The sequence below is a fragment of the Chionomys nivalis genome, chromosome 26, assembly GCF_950005125.1.
Source record: "Chionomys nivalis chromosome 26, mChiNiv1.1, whole genome shotgun sequence".
Taxonomy (NCBI): Eukaryota; Metazoa; Chordata; class Mammalia; order Rodentia; family Cricetidae; genus Chionomys; species Chionomys nivalis.
This window is the reverse complement of record NC_080111.1, coordinates 3,811,046-3,832,426: the sequence shown is the minus strand read 5'-3', so window position 1 is coordinate 3,832,426 and position 21,381 is coordinate 3,811,046. Positions and strand designations below refer to the sequence as shown.

The 21,381-nt window shown below is 47.5% G+C and overlaps 2 protein-coding genes across 4 annotated transcripts in view; one reads left to right on the top strand and one right to left on the bottom strand.

Moving 5' to 3' along the window:
• Nucleotides 1–7,603: 7,603 nt before the first annotated feature.
• On the bottom strand, nucleotides 7,604–17,044 carry Hspd1 (heat shock protein family D (Hsp60) member 1). 2 transcript variants are annotated; one of them, XM_057758424.1, is made up of 12 exons: nucleotides 16,906–17,044; nucleotides 15,616–15,791; nucleotides 14,147–14,399; nucleotides 13,219–13,301; nucleotides 12,882–12,977; nucleotides 12,028–12,121; nucleotides 11,480–11,648; nucleotides 10,954–11,053; nucleotides 10,216–10,461; nucleotides 9,289–9,463; nucleotides 8,286–8,464; nucleotides 7,604–8,196 (listed from the first exon to the last, which is right to left on the bottom strand). In XM_057758424.1, the coding sequence occupies exons 2-12, from the start codon at nucleotides 15,787–15,789 to the stop codon at nucleotides 8,044–8,046; spliced, it is 1,722 nt and encodes a 573-aa protein (XP_057614407.1). In that variant the 5' UTR covers nucleotides 15,790–15,791; nucleotides 16,906–17,044; the 3' UTR covers nucleotides 7,604–8,043. The 2 variants fall into 2 exon arrangements, with proteins under 2 accessions (XP_057614407.1, XP_057614408.1); XM_057758425.1 differs by lacking the exon at nucleotides 16,906–17,044 and adding an exon at nucleotides 16,694–16,806.
• Nucleotides 17,045–17,117: 73 nt separating this feature from the next.
• LOC130866808 (MOB-like protein phocein) overlaps nucleotides 17,118–21,381 on the top strand; it is a 34,317-nt gene continuing 30,053 nt past the window's right edge. Inside the window, exons 1-4 of one of the 2 annotated variants that reach the window (XM_057758427.1) lie at nucleotides 17,118–17,351; nucleotides 17,997–18,161; nucleotides 19,589–19,678; nucleotides 19,763–20,003. In XM_057758427.1, coding sequence (XP_057614410.1) covers nucleotides 17,349–17,351; nucleotides 17,997–18,161; nucleotides 19,589–19,678; nucleotides 19,763–19,813 — 309 coding nt within the window. In that variant the 5' untranslated portion in view covers nucleotides 17,118–17,348 and the 3' untranslated portion in view covers nucleotides 19,814–20,003. Of the gene's footprint in view, nucleotides 17,352–17,996; nucleotides 18,162–19,588; nucleotides 19,679–19,762; nucleotides 20,004–21,381 lie in introns of those variants that run through there. The other variant, XM_057758428.1, reaches the window with a different exon arrangement.

Sequence of the window (21,381 nt, the reverse complement as noted above, 5' to 3'; positions counted from 1 at the left end):
TTCCAGGTGACTAGGTGATGAGAAGTCTTCCTGTATATGTGTTGCTTCTATTGGTTAATGAATAATAAATAAACTGGCTTAGGCCTACACAGAGTAGAATATAGGTAGGCAGAGAAAACTAAACTGAATGCTGGGAGAAAGAAGGTGGAGTCAGAGGGAACCCATGTAGCCTCTCCAGAGACAGACACCAGAACTTTACCTGATTGGTATGCCACAGCCTTATGACAATACACAGGTTAGTAGAAATGGGTTAAATTAAGATGTAAGAGCCAGCCAATAAAAAGTTAGAGCTATTAAGCCAAGCAATGATTTAATTAAAACAGTTGCTGTGTGGTTATTTTGGGTCTGAGCTGCCAGGCTGCCGGGGAAACAAAACAAGCGGCTCCTTACAACTTGGTGTCTGTCAAGTTGAGAGCTGTAGCCACACAAATGCAGGACTGTAGGATTTCATGTCTTAGAAATACTTTCTTTCGCCGGGCGATGGTGGCACACGCCTTTAATCCCAGCACTCGGGAGGCAGAGGCGGGTGGATCTCTGTGAGTTCGAGACCAGCCTGGTCTACAGAGCTAGTTCCAGGACAGGCTCCAAAGCCACAGAGAAACCCTGTCTCAAAAAACCAAAAAAAAAAAAAGAAAAGAAAAGAAAGAAAAAGCAAGGTCTTTTTTTTTTTAATATAAAATGAACTAACAAACTGGCTATTGCCTTGTGGAATATCTGGTTGTCTGATGCTGCCAAGTTGACAAAGTTATAGCTGGCCTAGCCATCAATACTATCAGAGATCCAAGAAGGATAAATTATGCCTGAGTGCAGACCAAGCAGCTTCTGAATCTATTACAAAGCCAGAGACCAGGTCATACCCAGTTAGCATCCCAGGCTCCTGAGGTCTCCATAGCATCGGAGGCAATCAATTCTCCAGCATCCTGCTGTCCACTGACTGGGAAAGGGTTCTGGCGGTAGATGTTAGATTGGGGCATCTTGTCCAGTGGTCAGTGTTATCTGGGTAGAGTCTCATTCTTGGAGACCTGGGAGTCATTGCTAGGAGCTGAGAGTCTGTCTGATATAATAAGCTTTTTTTGTTGTTGTTTTGTTTTTGTTTTTCGAGACAGGGTTTCTCTGTGGTTTTGGAGCCTGTCCCGGAACTAGCTCTTGTAGACCAGGCTGGTCTCGAACTCACAGAGATCCGCCTGCCTCTGCCTCCCGAGTACTGGGATTAAAGGTGTGCGCCACCACCGCCCGGCTATAACAAGCTTTTATTAGACATCTTAAACGCCATATTCTGCAGACACCGGAAGTGTCTGATGAGTGCCTGGGTGCTGAGAGCTGCCATGATAGTATACAGCGGGTGGCAGCTAGTGCTCAGCAGGTTGCCCTACCACTGGATGAATGGCTCTGATGGGGATCCCTGCTTGGAGACGCCATGGAGTTACTGATTAAATGACCGGTTGCTTCTGGCTGTAATTTCTCTCATCTGCTGCCACATTTCTTCCCGAATAACACCTATGGGTTTTCCTACTGCTGGTGTGTTTCTTACATAAAATATTCCATCTATTGGGCATGTCTATAGCTGTGGTGGTCAGGAAGATGATTTCTGCCTTAGCTCTATAATTTTGATAGATAGAAATAACACCAGGATATCTTTCACTGTTCAGACTGACGTAGGAAAGCAATAGTATTCTCCAGCACACAGACAGCTTGTTTTATACTTCAGAACAAATTCTAAGCGAATTGGTTGCCCCTGGAGACAAATACACAAGGTCATTTTCCCAGGTGTTTATTGCTGATTCAAGATCAGAGCTTGGAGCAACTTGAGTAGATGTAACTTTCTCAGCAATGGACTTTCTGCTTGTACTCCCAACCTCAAGGTTCAGCCAACTAACTGTTTGTAGTTTAAATCCTGAATGTCAGTGTCACTTTCTGGGAAAGAGCTACGTGCACAGCCCAGGGTCACTCACTCACCGGCCGGTCACTGTGACCTCCCTCGCCTGAGGAAACCTGTGCGACTCATCTTGTGTTGTCAGAATGGGTCGGGGCCTGAAGATGATTGTCCGGAGTTTAGCTGAGAGAGGAGGTATGGAGAGCTATGGAGAGGAGCAAGAGAGATTTTCAGAGAGGATTTTTTTCCAAGATGAAGTAAAAGAGAAAGCACCCGTGTTTGCTTAGTTTTCCCCTCAGATAGAAAAGTCTAGCGGTCACCACATTCATGGATGTTTTTGCAAACCCTGGAGCCTTCCAGTTAGCAACGCCTAGGTATATCTGAATAGACAAACTTTGTTTCTAGTTACTTGTTTTTTTTTTTTTTTAAATATTTATTTATTATGGATACAATATTCTGTTTACATATATGCCTGCTGGCTAGAAGAGGACACCAGACCTCATTACAGATGGTTGTGAGCCACCATGTGGTTGCTGGGAATCGAACTCGGGTCCTTTGGAAGAACACACAATGCTCTTAACCGCTGAGCCATCTCTCCAGCCCCTCTAGTTACTTGTTTTAAGCTTAACATCAAAAACATACACAGGGAAGTAAGTAAGGTTTATCCCTGTAATTAATTGTATTATTACCTAGCATGGCTACAATTAAAGAACTTGATCACTTACGATATGGCTGACTATTGTGTTCCTTAGTCTACAATAAGTTAGCAGCGCTCATGGGACTAGGACTTTACGATCCATTTCTGTGGGTTTAGCCCTAAAAAGAACGATTTTGAACTGAAGCTCTTCTAGTGTCAAATTAAAACTTTTTGATCATATTTATCAAACATATGTTCTCGCTTATCTAAATTCTCTAGAAGCTTGGTGTTGACCATTGGGCAAAGCCTTAGGTGCAGGGGACTGGAGAGGTGGCTCAGCGGTTGAGAGCAGTGGCTGCTCTTCCAGGGTTTCTGAGTTCTATCCCCAGCAACCACACGGTGGCGCCAACCATCTATAGTGGAACCCAGTGCCCTGGGCCGAGCAAAAGAACACTCATATACACAAATCATTTTTTTTTTAAAGTATTTAGGTGTAAATCTCTTAAGTCAGCTTTTGTTAACCTGAATAGACCTTTATAACCGTGAATTTGCATCACCATAGAGAGTATATTCTAAACCACAGCTGAATCACATCTACAGTTGTGATGTGTGTGTGTGTGTGATCACACAACAGGCCACACCAGTGCTGCTGTTCTAGTCTGTCTGATCATCGTCCCTTCTACCGAATATAAAGTTAGCACTTTATTTTTCTGAATGACTTCTTTAGAAGTATTACTCTTTTGCAGTTTTCGTGACCACAGATATGCTGTTGACAATTTTTAAGAAACAGGTTTGGACTTTGCTATGAAACACTATAGCCAAGAGCTTTAATCCTGCCCTTTCCTAGAAGACTGATCATATAAAATCCTGTAACCCAGATGGCTGTAACATGGTAATCATTATTCTGTATTTTTTTTAATATTTATTTATTTATTATGTATACAATATTCTGTCTGTGGGTGTTTGCAGACCAGAAGAGGGCAGCAGACCTCATTACAAATGGTTGTGAGCCACCATGTGGTTGCTGGGAATTGAACTCATGACCTTTGGAAAAGCAGGCAATGCTCTTAACCACTGAGCCATCTCTCCAGCCCCCATTAATCTGTATTTTTAATTATACATTATATTTTTAAATATATATAACATGAGCTGTCCCATCCCTAGGACTTAAAACAGACGCTATCCCAGGGCGACTCAACCAAGCAACCATTTCATCCAACCGTCTGGGAGGATGGCACGTCGCGTTCCAAGCCAACGCCATCTCTCAGGCGGCCTGTCTTGGCAGTGTGTGAGCTCTGCCTCACAGGTGTGGCCTGCGACTCCCAGTTCCATCAGGGGGACCCCCTGTCCCTTACAGATACAGGTGAATCAGAGATGTCTGATCCACACACAGCACAAGTGCCAATAATGCATCCACCTAGCACTCGGGGCCCCAGAGTTGGGAGGCTGAGGCTTCCCAGAGAAAGAAACACAGAACGCAGGACAGTGGCAGACAAAACGACACAAATTGACAGACCAAGACAAAGCTCTCACACCCACTGGCTGGGGTTTTTGGATTTCCAAACACTCACATGTTGGGGGAGTCTTAGGGGTGTTCCTAGCCAAGGCACCAAAGTGGAGTTACAGACAGCTGTGAGCATGGAACCCAGGTCCCCTGGAAGAGCAGTCAGTGCTCTTAACCTCTGAGCCATCTCTCCAGCCCTTGTTTTTTTTTTTTTTTTTTTGGTTTTTCGAGACAGGGTTTCTCTGTGGTTTTGGAGTCTGTCCTGGAACTAGCTCTTGTAGACCAGGCTGGCCTCGAACTCACAGAGATCCGCCTGCCTCTGCCTCCCAAGTGCTGGGATTAAAGGCGTGCGCCACCACCGCCCGGCTCCTTGTTTTGTTTTTTAAAGGCAGGTCATTCTATATCACAGGTTAACCTCGGACTCACTACATACATTAGGATGGCCTTGAACTCCAGGTCATTCTGCCTCCGCCTCCTCAGGGCTGGATTCACAGGTCTGAACCACACTTGTTTTCTGCAGGGATAGGAATCAGACACACGGTTTCCACTCTGAAAAGTGAGCCGAGTCACCAGCCCCCGTCCAAGAATTCTAATGAATAACCGAAAGGAAGAGGCTTTCTGTAAGCTCAAGACCAGCTTGGTCTACCTAGGAAATTCCAGACCTACCACGGCTACATATGAAACTCTGACTCAAAAAAAAAAAAAAAATTCTAATCAATAAAATTGCAAGTCTAAGCCAGGCTTGAACCCAGTTCAATGCCAGCCTAGACTCCCAGCAAGTTCCAAGCCGGTCAAGCTACACAGTGAAGCCTGTCTCAAACAAACAAAATAAAAAGCAATAAAATGTGAAAATGCAGGTCTAATGCACCAAATTCTCTCGGATACTTTGATTTTTTTTGTGTTTCTGGTTTTTGGAGGTTTTTGTTTGTTTTGTTTTGTTTGTTTTGTTTTTTGGAGACAGGGTTTCCTACATAGCCCTGTCTGTCCTGGAACTCACTTTGTCGACCAGGCTGGTCTCGAACCCAGAGATCTGCTTCTCTCTGCCTCCCGAGTGCATCTGGACCATCTGTTCCTCCTAATTGCTGTTGGCTCTGGCATCACTTATGCCTGAACTAAATGGTCATTCCTATCTGGGTACCATTAAGCTGATGGTTAGTAGATCCCAATCTAAACAGGAACCCATCACAGAGTCAAGGATTTGAGTCAGAATACAACTCAAGGGGGACTGTGAGAGCCAAAGTTACATTTTCAGCTTTAGTTACTATGTCTTAGAGATCCATGAAACAAAACCCGCCTGTGACCTGCAAACCTCCTGCCCAGAGACCGGTGGCTCCTGAAATGCCGGAGGCTGCTGTTCACGGGAGATAACAAGCCCCAGGTTTTTCACTCCCCTACAAGTTTGCTTTACTTCCCACACTAGATATGCTTGATCACACGTGGGTGGGAGGTTCACAGGCAGGAAGTACATCAGGATATACTCTTGCCCCTTGACCCCAGCAAGCTGGATTGTTAGATCAAAAGGAAACCCCCTGGCATGGGGACAAAATCCCTATAGTGCTTCTTGGCGTACCAGAAAAGGTTCCTGTTAAAGATCCAGATCTAGCAACAGGAAGATTCATTAGCTGAAATGTTTGATAGGGCACTCCACCGACTCTGTGTAAAACAGAGGTTGTTGTTTCTATTTAAACCACTCAGAAATCATTAGAAACAATCTGTCTGTACTTGAAAGAAACTATTGTATAAAAAAAGGGGGTGAGCTGGGCGGTGGTGGCGCACGCCTTTAATCCCAGCACTCGAGAGGCAGAGGCAGGTGGATCTCTGTGAGTTCGAGACCAGCCTGGTCTACAAGAGCTAGTTCCAGGACAGGCTCCAAAGCCACAGAGAAACCCTGTCTCGAAAAACCAAAAAAAAAAAATAATAAAAATAAAAAAAAAATAAAACTTTTAACGCACAGACAGTCCCTAGAGAGACGGGGATTTCTGATACTTTTATAGTGCACCATTGCAAAATATAAGTTTCTTGTATGACTCGGTTTATCAAAATAGCTTAAACTTAGCCCCAGCCTTTCCAAAGCTCCGTCCCTTCAAGACAGCTCCCCATGTTGGGTCGTGGTGACCCCCAAACCACAAAGTCATCCCCATTGCTATTTTATGACTTCAATTTTGTCACTATTATAAATCTCCATGCAAACATCCGACATGCAGATGACCCTACACTTTTTTTTTTTTTTTTTTTTTTGGTTTTTTCGAGACAGGGTTTCTCTGTAGCTATGGAGCCTGTCCTGGAACTAGCTCTTGTAGACCAGGTTGGCCTCGAACTCACAAAGATCCGCCTGCCTCTGCCTCCCGAGTGCTGGGATACCCTACATTATTGTAAAAAGGTCTTTCACAGTCTGCAGTGTCTTATGAAGAAAACCTGGTTTGAGGCCCAGCCTGGTCTACAGAGAATTTCCTGTTACTTCAACATTGTTACCTGCTGTCCTCCCAACTCACCAGACAGGAGCAGCAGCTGTTTTGAGGGTCAAGCCAGGCCAGTCATTTGGGGGGTGGGGGGGTTGGGGTGGGGGTGTGGTCTTGGGCCCGCCACATCAACTTACTTGGAGCTCTCTGCCAGCGTCAACACTGTTGATTTTCCTCTTCTGGGAAAGCAGGGAGGGTAACTGCTTCCGGTTCGTCGTTTTTCAGATAGACGCAAGTGCATTTCCACAGCCAAATACGGGACCAGCGTTCCTCCCTTTTCCCATTTCTGGTTCATTTGTTCTGATTCTGGAAATTTCCATCCTTTGTTCAAATAAAAGTTTTCACAGAATCGCCAATGGATCGGAGTTTGATACACTATTCCTGCTTCACCCTCATCCTGGCCTGCATCTCTAACTGGCCACCTTGGTTCCTTTCCACTAAAGAATGCAGTCTTCACTGGGCTATTATAGTTGGGGTTGAGGATTCAATTCAGGCCTGTCTATTCAACTGGGCAGACCCTGGTAATTCTGGCCTCACGTTAGCATGTAAGTACTAAGGGCTGGTTAATATATGTAGCTAGGTGGTGGCCTAGAATGAACCATTAGAGAAACCCTGTCTCAGAAGAAAAAAGATGGGTATGTATGCACCAAAGCCAGAGGACAATTTTGTTGGGTCTTGAGTTCCAGGGTTCCTTAGGTGGTCAGAACTGAACCTTGAATCAATAGTGTAGTCTGTCTACTTAGCACCAGGCATCTTTTTCCTCTACTCAGCACTGGGAATCCAACTCAAGTACCCTTGCAAGCATAGCAAGCCACCGCCCAGATTCATGCAGGGGAGGAAGTACCTCCCACCCTTTTATCTCCCCCTTTCCAGTGTAACTGTCTTGGCTGTAATCTGCCTCCCCAAAGGCTAGGTGCGTAACACCACAACTGTCTGGGACCATGGTCCCCTTTAAGACCAGGTCTCAATACTGCCCATACTAGAGACCAACCAGGGTTTTGTCTTCTATAAGAACTCCCATCATCAAAACCCTTATCTCCAAGGAAGAGATGTAGAACACACATGGTGTTTCTGTGCACCCAACTGTGCTCATTTCTCCTTAAGACTCCGGACACAAGCAGGAACTTTAAACAAAATTTTATTACACAAAGGTTGTCACATAATTGGATACTTCTCTACTTTGTACAGTTATCTCGCTCCACAGAAAGGCTGCCTCTGACCTCTCGTCTGATGGCACAAGCGCCACAGTCCTGACCGTAGCGGACGGACCAGCAGGCCTGCCTCAGTGACTCAAGTTGAAAGCAGGACACTGGTATATGGCTCTTGCACCCAGTATCAGGAATGTACAAATGTCTTTATTCAAAAATACAAAATAAATTATCTGTAGGCATGGACAATGACAGCAGTAAACCATTATGTATTGTCAATGGGAACCAGTAACTGATGGTTATAGTGATCAGCCAGCCTTCTCTTCATTTTCTTCAGGAGCTTCTCTGAAGGTATCGGTGAGGAACCTGCCTTGAGCTTCCTGTCACAGTTCATTGGTAAGGGCAAAGCGCTATTCTAGGAATTAGAACATGCCACCTCCCATTCCCCCTCCCATTCCCCCCATTGCGCCCATTCCAGGGTCCTTCTCTTCTTTAGGAATTTCGGTCACTACAGCTTCTGCTGTTGTTAGCAAGGAGGCCACCCCAGCAGCATCCAGTAAAGCAGTTCTTACGACCTAGACAAAAATTTTATAAAAAGATTAACTACTGAAAACTCCATCTCAGAACAAGCCATGCAATGTTTAAGAAATGCTGAATTACTTACCTTTGTTGGATCAATGATTCCCTTCTCCACCATGTTCACAAATTCCCCGAGCATGGCATCATACCCAACTTCTGAGGAACTCTGCAGAATCTTCTCGACTATCAAAGACCCTTCAACACCCGCGTTCTTAGCAATGGTCATGGCGGGAATTTTGAGTGCTCTTTTAATAATGTCTATACCTACAGAGCAAACACATTTCCACAAATTCATTTGCTTTTCACTCTCTGGGGCACCAGAGATGGCTCAACAGTTAAGAGCACTGGCTGTTCTGAGGACCTGATTTGGCCCTTAGCACCACACAAGTCTGTAACTCCAGTTCAGGGAATAAACGCCCTCTTCTGGCCTCTGAGAGGACTGCACACACGGCACACAAGACATGCAGCACCCATACACACAAAATAATTGAATACAAAAGCCCAGTCTATGTCAGAGTACCCATTCCAACAACACTACTTTTCAAACAGAAAGATCCACGCCACAAACTCATTTGAAAGATAATCTTCTAGAAGATGCTTCTGTACACTGTAAATATGTATTATTCTCATTGGTTAATAATAATAAAAGCTGTTCGACCAATAGCTAGGCAGCATAGGGTTAGGCAGATCAATCAAACTCAGACGAGGGGCAGAGAGATGACAACAGTTGCCAAGAAACAAGATGCCAGGGGGCTGGAGAGATGGCTCAGCATTTAAGAGCATTGCCTGCTCTTCCAAAGGTCCTGAGTTCAATTCCCAGCAACCACATGGTGGCTCACAACCATCTGTAATGGGATTTGGTGCCCTCTTCTGGCCTACAGATATACACACAGACAGAATATTGTATATATAATAAATAAATATTAAAAAAAAAAAAAGAAACAAGATGCCAGCAGACCAGTTAAAGCCACAGTTTCACACAGATTAACAGAAATGGGTTAAGTGGTAAGAGTTATAAGCCAAGCAGTTTAAGTTGCTATGGTTATTTGGGACCGCGTGGCCGGGAAACGAAAGGCAATCATGTTTACCTATTTTCTGATCCTCATTAGAAGGCTTTAGGGAATCCAAGGCTGGGATGCAGCGCAGCAGAGCGCAGCCCCCGCCTAGCACGATGCCTTCTTCCACAGCTGCTCGCGTGGCATTGAGTGCGTCTGTAACTCTGTCTTTCTTCTCATTCACCTCCACATCGCTTGTTCCTCCAACCTAAAGAAAGAAGAATTAAGGTTAGCATGACCTTTCCCGTTCACTATGACTGCCTGAAGTCATTCCGAAGGCAAGCCTGAGCTGGGTACGGTGGCAGTCAGAATCCCAGCACTCAGGAGACCAAGGCCAGCCTGGGCTACAGAGCTCAAAACAAAAAGAAGCAATTGATGTGGTAAAGTATCCAGTAAGGCTGCCTGTTCTGAGGAATGTACCCTACTAACAAATAGTCTTTTCCAGAATTTCCCACATAACAAGCTGCACTCTAGTTTAAGAAAAGGATGATAACCAGGAGGTGGTGCTACAAGCACTTAAGTCTCTGACTTTTGAGGCCAGCCTGGCCTATCAATTCACTTCCAGGACAGCCAGGACTACACAGAAAGGCTAGGCTGGGGCATGGAACAGCGGCAGACCACTTGTCCCACAGGACAGGGAACAGCCTCAGCCTCAGGCTCCACACCCGTCAGGGCAGAGGCCTATTTTAGGCTCTGGAGGCACTGGGACATAGCCCAGTGGGTCAGAGGGCTCGCCTCGCAAGCCTGATGACCGGAATTTAATCCTTGAAATCGGTGGAAACGTAGATAACCAGTCCCTGACCACATGTGCCCTATGGAGTACAGTGTGCGCACAGACACAGCTGAGATTTGGGGAATCAAAGCACTTGCTTAGCTACTGCTGGTGTGCACCACAGAATAAGAACCAAAGCCACCAGGCTCAAAGCCTAAAGAGCTTCCCCGCCAAGGCTCCAGCCTCACCTTCAGCACAGCTACTCCATCTGAGAGCTTTGCGAGACGCTCGTTCAGCTTCTCCTTTTCGTATTCACTAGTGGTGATGTCGAGCTGCTCAGTGATCTCCTGGATGCGTTTCTCAATTTGAGCCTTGTCACCTTTTCCTTTCAAAAGCATGGCGTCATCCTTAGTGACAATGACCTCTCCAACTTTTCCTAAGTCGTGAGCTTGAACATCTTCAAGGTTTAGATTCAACCCCTCTTCTCCAAATACCTATAAAAGCAGTGTGCTATTAGTGTCTTTCGTGATAAGGTTTCTCACTGTACGCGACACAGGTATCTATCTGTGAGGAGAAACATCTGGAAATACTGCTTTTCAGGGCTGGAGACGGCTCCTCGGCCAAGAGCACCGCTGATTCAGGTGTCCTCCCAGCACCCACATGGCACCTACAATTGTCTCTAACTGCAGTCCTGCGGGACCAGATGCTGCCTTCCTTGGTGTCAAGGCCACTGGTACCTAGAACAAGGTCTGACTAAAATCACTATTATACAAACTGAAACTAGCTTTACTTGTATTTTGAGGAAGACTTTTAATCATGCCTGTTCTTAGGAAAGACTAGGCAAATAAGAAATGTGACCTTAACCCAGTCCCTATGTTCCAAACAGGCACATCTATCTATCTATCGGTGAAGTGCACGCTCTAACATTTGCAGGCTGGAAGCACAAACCTCCCCCAGCAAGGCAGCCACCCCGGCGATCCACTCACCGCACCACCAGTAGCAATAGCCATATCTTTAAGCTGGTTCTTCCTGTTGTCCCCAAACCCTGGCGCTTTGACCGCCACAACCTGAAGACCCACTTTCAGCCTGTAAAGAACAGTAACTGTGTGAGATTTAAACTGAAGGGGCAAGCGGGAGAAAACAGCTAGTTTGGTCCATGGTAAGTTCTGGCACCACCCAACACTCAGGAGTCCTGCTCCTTCCCAGCCACTTCTGGCCTGAAGGAAGAGGAGACGGGCTTTCTACTCATCTGTGTCTTCCAGGCTGATCACCCACTTAAAGAACTGCTGTCCCTGTGTTCCAGACACATGGGACTAGTTCTCCCTAGGAAGCTGTGGGAGGCAGAGGCTGAAGGTGGATGTGTATTTGAGACCTGCCTGAAACTGTCTCAAACCAACCACCAGGCTTATAATGTGTAGAGCACTCCAATGTACACCAGTGCCCGAGACACTACGTACACCAAACAGCAACACAGACCACCATCCGCCCCCGCCCGACCCACTCGCCAATGACCTGTTCAAGACCAGTGTGCTTAGAGCTTCTCCATCAACGTCCTCAGCAATGATGACCAAGGGCTTCCGATGAGCATTGGCGATTTCCAGAGCGGGTACGATGGACTGCACACTAGAAATCTTCTTTTCACTCAAAAGAACATAGGCGTCTTGGAATTCACATTTCTGACCTGTAAAACAGAGAGCAGTAAAATCAAATCCTAACAGTATCGAGAAAACTAACAATTTACTTTCACTAAGAGACCAGTAACTCACAGGTTTTCTTCCTCTTCATTTAGTGAACTATACACATTACACCAACCCACCGCCTACAGCTGACCGATGCCTTTAAAGTGTATTTAAGCCGGGCGGTGGTGGCACACGCCTTTAATCCCAGCACTCGGGAGGCAGAGGCAGGCGGATCTCTGTGAGTTCGAGACCAGCCTGGTCTACAAGAGCTAGTTCCAGGACAGGCTCCAAAACCAGAGAAACCCTGTCTCGAAAAAAAAAAACAAAAAAATAAAAAAAAAATAAAGTGTTTTAAAGATTTGCTTACAGACTTGCTCTTACCTTTCGATGTGTTAATAAAATACGGGGAAATATATCCTCTGTCAAACTTCATGCCTTCAATAATTTCTAACTCATCATTCAGGGTTTTCCCATCCTATGAAAAAAAAAATCAAAGACTTAGGTGAATGAACTTCTTTCTTTTAAAACTATGGGGAGTGAGCATTAGGACTCAGTGTAGAATTCTTTTTAATAATCTATTTTCATCTTGTACACAGAGTTTTTCCTGCATGTACGTCTGTGCGAGGGTGTTGGGTCTTGGAGTTACAAAACAGCTGAGAGCTGCCATGTGGGTGCTGGGAACTGAACCTGGGTCCTCTGCAAGGGCAGTCAGTGCTCTTAACTGCTGAGTCATTCGTCCAGCCCCAGATGAGTGAATTTCAATGAAGAAACAATACTTGAACAGGTGGCCTTTAAGATGGCTCAGGGATTAAGAACACGTGCAGCTGTTGAAGAGGACCTGGTTAGGTTCCAGGCACCCACGCGGTGGTCCGCGCTGCAGTTTCAGGATTCTGCCTTTCTTTTGGACTCTGGGGCATCAAGAACACACATGGTACACACACACACGCCTTCAACAAGACAAGGGCAGAGGAATCTCTGAGGTTGAGGCCATGGTTCTAGGCCAGCCAGGGCTAAAGTGAGGCCTTGCTCCACCCTCCCTAATTAGCTAGTTGAGAGCTAATTATTATTTATTAAATCGGATAGACTTATTCTGGGAGGGAAAGCTCCCAATTCTGACACCAGGAAGCTCCATACTCAGCAGACAGAGACAAAGGAGTGAATTACTGGCACAAACAAGAAACATGCACAGCACACCTCACTGAAGGTGTGGCCAACCCATCCCAGCCTGCACTCACCTTCACTGTGATGACACCCTTCCTTCCCACCTTCTTCATCGCATCCGAAATGATGTTTCCAATATCTTTGTCTCCATTTGCAGAAATTGTAGCAACCTGAAATAACCACATTACTTCAAAATTAAATGGTAAGATCAGCATTTTCAACCCTCTTCCCCTTTGACCTTCTAAACAGATGGTCTACAAAGAGTATTCCAGGACAGCCTTGCCTACACACACATGCGCGCGCGCACACACACACACACACACACAAATACCCCTGTCCTGAAAAACCAAAGATCCAAATTAAAATTAGCTAGTCACTTAATTCTCTTCAAACAGGAGATAAAATCCTTACCTGAGCAATTTCTTCAGGGGTTGTCACGGGTTTAGATTGTTTTTTCAGTTCAGCAATTACAGCATCAACAGCCAACATCACACCTAGTTCAAGAACGTATGTTACTACAACACTTATCATCACGGCTCCCAAGCCAAGCACAAGACTCATTTTAACGTTTACACGCAAGCTCCGTGTCAGTGCTCTCTTAACTGCACCAAGTGACACGGCATGCACTCACTCGTCTGGAACCTCAATCAAGCTGAAAACCATAAACACTGTGAAAACCTGATCAAGATGACGAGTGGGGCTCACACCTATAATTCCAACACCCAGGACGCTTAGGCAGGATTGCCAGCCAGGGAGGGCTAAGAGGAATACCCACCCATTCTTAATGAAAGTGAATGAGATTAAAAAAAAAATACATATATAGTTTAAAAAATATCAACTGTCTATGGGCTGGAAAGCTGGCTTATTGGCTAACAGTACAGAAGGCTCTTTCAACGGACTGGGGTTCAATTTCCTGCACCCACATGGCAGCCCCCCCCCAAAAAAACCCCTCTAGTTCCAGGGGATCTGGTACCCTTGCAGATATACATGCAGACAAGACAGTAAAGCATATTTAAAAAAAAATCTTAAAAAAAAAAAAAAAACACAAAATCCAAAGCCGGGTGTTAGTGCACACCTTTATTCCCAGCACTCGGGAGGCTGAGACAGGTGAATCTCCGTGAGTTCAAGGCCAGCCTGGTCTACAAGACCTAGTTCCAGGACAGGCTCCAAAGCTAGAGAAACCCTGTCTTGAAAAACCAAGAGAGAGAGGACATCTCCACCAAGCCTGTGCAAGCACCAACAAATAAAATAAAGAAGGACAGAGATGAGACAATATTCTTCTGACAAGTGGAATTCTTTGTGATTTCTTTCTGTAGGGTCAATGACATGGCACTCTTACCTCTCCGGATTTCTACTGGGTTGGCCCCTTTGCTGATCTTCTCAAAGCCCTCCTTGGCAATAGAACGTGCCAGAACGGTAGCTGTGGTAGTGCCATCTCCGGCCTCTTCATTTGTGTTATTGGCAACATCTTGAACAAGTTTAGCTCCGATATTTTTGTATTTGTCCTTTAAATCAATTGACTTTGCCACAGTGACCCCATCTTTCGTTACTTTGGGACTTCCCCAACTCTGCTCAATAATCACCGTTCTTCCCTACAACGACAGAAGAAAACAGCAACCCTCAATGGTCTCAAGTCTACAGATTAACAAGACAAAAATCCAGTCCCTAAGAGATGCCACCTATAGAGCAAGGGAGTACAGATGACAATCACCAAATCCCAGAACATGCGTCACATCCCTTGCACTTGAGTTTTGCTTATGAAGTTACTTTTCCTATTCACTCAATACAAAACTTAAAAAAATGGCACCAACATTATCGGCAATTTGGGTTTGAACCAAGTTATTCTGTCTCGAGCTATTTGTGCAGCTCTTTAGATCACTCTAACATCCATTTAAAATGACTGTGCCCCACATCCAATGATGTCCTCAAAGTACAACGGCTCCTCATTCAACCACAGATCCCAACCTTTGATCTCAGCACTGATCAAGCTAGTTTGATCCAAAGGAGTTCCAGGTGAGCTGTGGCTAAAGACCCTGCCTCAATAAACAGCAGGTGAGCCAGCACTTGGGAGGTAGAAGGAGCAGGACCAGGTTAAAGGCCAGACTAAGCTACTGTAGTTCTCTCAAAAACACCAAACCAAACTTCTGGAACATGAAAATGGCAGAAATTACGAAGCACATCCACGTGTAAGTGAAAACAGTTCTGGAGATGTGTGGTGGGGACAGTCACAAAACAGCGCAGACAGAATCATAAACAGTGACTCAGGCTGGAAAGATGGCTCCATGGTTAAGACCCAGGTCAATTCCCAGCACCCACAGCAGCTCACAACTGTCTGTAACTCCGGTTTTGGTACACACAGATATACACGCAGGCAAAAACACCAAAGAATTTAAAAATAAATAAACCTACACCCTACGCTAGTGTATTGACTGTACGTATGCTGGGATACTTCAGTACAGTAAGTAAAATCTCACATCTCCAATTATGCACGTTCAAGAGTTATTAGCTGGACTTTCCCTTCTATATCCTCTACTGGGAAAGGATCCAAAATTTAATGCAAGCACGCACACAAGATTCATTAAGCCTCTCGTTTGAAAATCCTCCTTGAACAATACTCTATTACATACACTGTGCTGCACAAATCGGCTGCGGCGGTATTAATGCCACCAACAAAATCCGTTACACCCCAAATCACTACCATGTACCACATGCAAATCAGATTTTCACAAAACTCGATTACAAAATACTGTCTGATTTGAAGCTACAGACCATTATTCTTTATTAACACGATTTTAAGTATACTGATACCTTTGGCCCCATGGTAACAGCTACAGCGTCGGCTAAAAGGTCTACACCTTGAAGCATTAAGGCTCGAGCATCCGCACCAAATTTTACATCTTTGGCATAGGCCCGAGTGAGATGAGGAGCCAGTGCCCGGGACACTGGTCTCATCTGGCGAAGGACTGTGGGTAGTCGAAGCATTTCTGGGGGAGGAGGGGAAAAAAAAGGCAAAGGGTCACTACTAGCTAAGGACAAACGTGACCACCTGTGGTTCAGAACATGGAGGCTCGCTCTAGATCGGTGTCCTCTAACCACGTCTGGGCCCCACGGCGCTGCAGCTTCAGGACAGCGTTTGCAAGCAACGGACCAAGGAGGCCGCCCCCAGGCCTGACCTACAGGACTAGCACAAAGCACACGAAACCACTTCTCCAAGGCCACCCACTCTTGCTGCTGTCCCGAGTTAATCTTTCACTGCCAAAGCGGCCTTGGGAGCAGATCCACTCCGAAAGTGTGTTGGGGGTTGGGGGGGAACCAAGCTGGCGTAAGCGAAGCAGGTTTCAAATGCAAGTGCACTCTACACAAGCACTCGTGACGGTGCAAAACCCCGCTCAGCAAAGTGTCGCCAGGTAGCCACCCGGAGCTACCGTAGCACCGCACCGCAGCTAGCAAGGCCGCAAAAACAAAAAGAAAGAAAAAACCCAAAAACCCAAATCCGCAGCTCGGCCCAGGCGCGCGGCCCCACGTGTCTTCCCGACCAGGCGTCCCAGGCAAGGTCAAAGTGGAGGCGCCGGATCCCCGCAGCCGGAGGGGACGAGAAAGGACCGCGACCCCCCTCCCACGGAGTCCTGCAGCGGCGCCAGGCGCAGGTGGCACCCTAGGGCCCGAGCGGCTCCCGCCCGAGCCCGTCCTCGCTCCCGCGCTTGGCCCGGATCGCGTGGTGCCCGCCACACGTGATGAACCCCGCGTGGCCCCGCCGGGCCCGGACGGGCGAGCCGAGCCGGCGGCGTCGCTGCCAGCCTCGTCCCCCCTCGTCCACCGTGCTCGGTCCGTGCCGGACACGGAACCGCCGAGCGCCCGGACCGTCGTGCACGCCGGGCTCGCGTACCTGCGGGGCGGCGGCGGGAGCGCACGAGGCGAAGCAGGCCGTCGGCGGAGAGTGAGGGACCGAGCGCCGGGCGCGCACCGCAATGAGCCCGAGTCCCCTCCCTCTGCGGCCCCGCCCCGCCCCCGCGGCCCCGCGTGCGCGCGCCCGCCCTCCTCCGCCCGCCCGGGGGCCCCGCAATCGGCATGCGGCGCGCGCGCGCCCTCTCTCCTTACCCGAGCGGCCTCGGCCCCGCCGCCGGACACTCGTTCCGGGGTTCGGCTCCGTTCGAGAACCTTCCGGAGCGGCGCCGCGCTTCCCGGGGAGGGGTGTGGGGGTGCGGGTCGAGGGTCACGGGGCGTCACTTCCGGGAGGAGGGAGGGCGCCGGGTCCGGGCTCTCACCCCGGCGGGCGGCCTGGAAAAGCCTAGAAAGTGCGGCCCCTTTCCTTCCGCCTCCGGCTGCCCCCCCAACCCCCTCCGGCCGCCGTGCGCGCCGCCCTCACCGCCAATCGGCGCGCGCGCTGCCGTGACCGCCCTCTCGTGCGCGCTCGAGGGGCTGGGTGCGCCTGCGCGCGGCGGGGCCTTTTTTTCACGTGTCCCCTGCCGGCCCGCGGGACTCTCCTTGCAGCGGCGGCCTGAGCGCAGAGTCCGAGCGGCGGAGGCGGCGGCGCGCGAGTCATGGTGAGTGTCCCCCGGGCTGGCCGGGATCCGGGTCGGCCTGCGACCCACGGCGTGTCCCGGGTGCCGCTCTAGCACCGGCAGGACAGGGGGACCTCGCGGTGTCCAGCGTGCGGCCAGGCTCCACGGGAGCGAGGCCTGCCCGACGCCTTCCTCCACCGTGGCTGCTTTGCACGCACGTGTGTGCTGCAGGCGTCCCCGGGCGGGGGGCGGGAACCCGGGCGCACACTCGGTAGCCCACCTGCCCTGGCAGGCCCTAAGCGGATGTATGCTGTGTTGGAGAATCTATAATCCTAGCTTAAAAGTGGACACTTTTCCCCCCACCTTGCTAGAATTAAAAAAAGACACCTAAAGTAGGAAAACGTTTGACCTTGGAGTTGACCAAGGTTGTGGTCTAAGGTCATGCGGTTGCTGATGAGCAAAGATGACCCCTCACCCACACACACGCACGGTAGACAGGGAATGGAGGTTGCATTTGGCTTGTATAGCGTGCAGCATTCAGGAATATTCCTAAAGGCACACCCGGGTTTTCTTGTCCGTTCGGGACGCTTTGACCTGGTAGCTGTTAAAGCTTGCAGTGGTCTTAACTGTGTTCCGACACTTGGAACATAATTGCACTCCTTTTGAACACGCGTTTCTCTTCCCCAGGCTGGACAGGCGTTCCGAAAGTTTCTCCCGCTCTTTGACAGAGTCTTGGTTGAAAGGAGTGCTGCCGAAACGGTGACCAAAGGTGGCATCATGCTTCCAGAAAAGTCGCAAGGGAAAGTACTGCAAGCAACGGTAGTGGCCGTGGGATCAGGCGCGAAAGGAAAGGTAACTTTGGAGCGGCTCCAGCGGTGCGGAGTTTTATGTGTGGTGTGGAAGAAAGGGAATAGTAAAGCCTTGCTGTCAGAAGTGGCTTTTTAAATAGCAGGTGCTGTTTTGGAAATAATTTCAGTTTACAAGGAATCTCACATTAAAGATGATTGCGGGATTGTTTTATTTTTCTAAGGAATGGAGAGGGGCTGTAAAAAAGGCAGAAAGTACTCACAAGTATTTTTCTGGTGTTTGTGTGTGAGAGAGAGAGTATGCAGGTCTGCTGGCTTCCAGAGTCTGGTGTGCAACCCTCAGTATGTTGGGGTCACAGCCTTTTTTACTAGTGTTGGGATTCCCTGCTTGGGTTCCAGTACTACCATAGCAAGTCCGTTCACCTGCTGAGCTACCTCTGCAGTGCCACACACTCCAGAGATTAAAGCATGCCTGCCATGATGGTGGCTCCTGCCTTGTGGCCCTGGTACTTTGGAGGCCAAGGTGGGAGAATTGTAGAGCCTTCTAGGCCAGCAGGAAGTTCAGGCAGGGTGATACCATGTCTCAAAAAATAAAAAAGGATAAAAAAAAACTTACAAAGTGAACTGCTTTCGGTAGTTATTTTGTAACGTAGTCACAGTGTAAATAGACAGATCATGCACTTAAAAAAAAAAACTGGGGCCTTCTCAGAATTGAAAGAGGTATTGGACTATAACTCTGGCACTGGTGGGAACATGTGCTGTGGCAGAAGGATCCAGAATTAATGGCCAGTCAAGGCTGCACAGACCTTGTCCCTCCTCTCCTTCCCCCAGAACAAAGGGTGAAATGGCAGGGCTGGGGGCTGACTGTTGAGTTAAGTCAGGCACTGAAACCGCTGGTGGCCTTCCTTGGCATACTCAAGAAGGAAGAGGGAAACACTCTGCGGTCTCCATTAACCTTTGGAGCATGCTGCTTCCATCTCTGACCAAGTCTATCCTTGAGAACAAGGACATTAAAACAATTAATGTGTATTAAAGTGAATACCGGATTTTTGTTCGTTGGAAGAAGTCATATGTGACCATTTACTCTTTGGTATTAAAAGCTGCTTTGCTTCACATGGTCTACGGGATGCCTTAATATTTAACGATTGAAAAGTTAGCCAACTATAGCTATTCACTGAAATGTAGTTTTAGTGTGAACCAGTGTGCTTATTTCACATTGAAACTGCAGCAGTTCTTATATTGTGATGGTCTACGTTTAATGTAAATAATATTGTTTAACCACCAACTGGGTAAGTCTGAGTGAACACATTACAGTCAGGGATTTAAGTTGTCTCTTAGAGCTGAGTGTGGTTGGTGCATGCCTGTAATTAATAACAGCAGAAAAGCTGAGGCAGGGGGCTGCTGGTGTACATGATGAAACAGAAAGGTCCCTGTGTACCTAGTGACCAAGATGCCTTTCCTTGTTTTCTTAAGGGCGGAGAGATTCAACCTGTCAGCGTGAAGGTTGGAGACAAAGTTCTCCTCCCAGAGTACGGAGGCACCAAAGTCGTTCTAGACGACAAGGTGAGCAGAGAGAGCTCTGGTTTCCAGTCCATCGTGTGCAGCTGCTTTCCTGTCCTGACCGGTGGTTTCTTTCTTTATTCGCAGGATTATTTCTTATTTAGAGACGGTGACATTCTTGGAAAGTACGTGGACTGATCACTGTTGAAATGGTGTCACGTGAAGCTGCCCATTCCGCCGAAGTTCTGAGCTCTTCATCATGTAAATAATTTCCGTGCCTCCTTTTATAATAAACTGATGATACCTGCACCGATGACATCGTCATCTGCAGTTTACTGTCGCTGTGCTGTCGTGGTCCTTTCCAAATAAAATTATATAAACGAATGCAGTCTTTAGTCATCTGAGAGATAAGGTTTTCCTTGGTGGATGAATTTTCAGGATGAGTGTGGCATTATTACATAGTGATACTAAAGCCACGGGCTAGCTGGGTGGTGGTGGCGCGTGCCTTTAGTCTGCCCTCTTCAGTGCCCGTGCGTGTACATGGTGCACTAACAAGCAGCGTTCAGGAAATAAATTTTGAAAATGTAATAAAATCTGGGCGGTGATGGCACACACCTTTAGTCCCAGCACACGGGAGGCAGAGGCAGGCGGATCTCTGAGTTTGAGGCTAGCCTGGTCTACAGCATGAGTTCCAGGATAGCTAGAGCTGTTACACAGAGATACCCTGTCTCGAATAACCAAATAAATATATACAAGGTAATTACAAAATACTTTTTGTGGTATCCGCCACTCAGTACCAATCCTCCAAATGTTTCTTTGTGGTTCCCAGGTATGTGAGATCCCTCCTGTGTGCTCGGGAAGCTCTACCACTAAGGTCAACCTCTGACATTCCATACTTTGAATGCAGTTGGTTTCAGAACGAGGGTGGAAAGTGACCACAACCCCCACCCACAAAGTGTGTGCTTTCAATATGTGTGTGAATGGGTGCACAAAAAGTACGAAGTTTTGGGGGCTGGAGAGATGGTTCAGTGGTTAAGAGCACTGGCTGTTCCAGAGGACCCGTGTACGATTTCCAGCACCCACATGGCAGCTCACAATTGACTCATTCCAGCTCCAAAGGATCTGACACCCTCACACAGGCATATATGCAAGCAAAACACCAATGCAGGCAAACTCTTACAAACAATTAGTTCTTAGAGAATGCAATTGGGTCATCAATGTTTATACTCTTTCAGGTGTAGCTAACAATGTACCTGCAAATTAATCTTGTTAGCAGTGCTAGCTGGCTTGGAACTTGCTGTGTAGACCAGGTGAAACCTGAGTCAGCTCTGCTTTGTGTTTGAGGGCTAAGATTAAAGCTGTGGTGTCATGTCTAGCTGCATATGTTTTGAGTGGGGGGTGTTTGTTTTGTTTTAGATCTTTTATTTTCTTCTTGGAAAAAAAAGATAAACAGCATTTCAATCTGGAACACTGGCCCGCTATCTCAATGCCCTGTTCTTAAAGTGGTTTGTTATGCAGACCAGCTAGGTACCGCCATGTGGGCCTCCTTGAGTGCTTGGGTTGTAGGTGTGACACACCTGGCTCAACCTGAATGCCTGCCGTGACAGTGTTCTTTCTCCCATCCAAGTACTAACCAGGCCCGACCCTGCTTAGCTTCCCAGATCAGACGAGATTGGGTGCAGTCAGGGTGGTATGGCTGTAGACGACAGCGTTCTTTCTCTAGTACCAATATAATCAGAATCGTTTCTTTAGCAATGACACTAAGT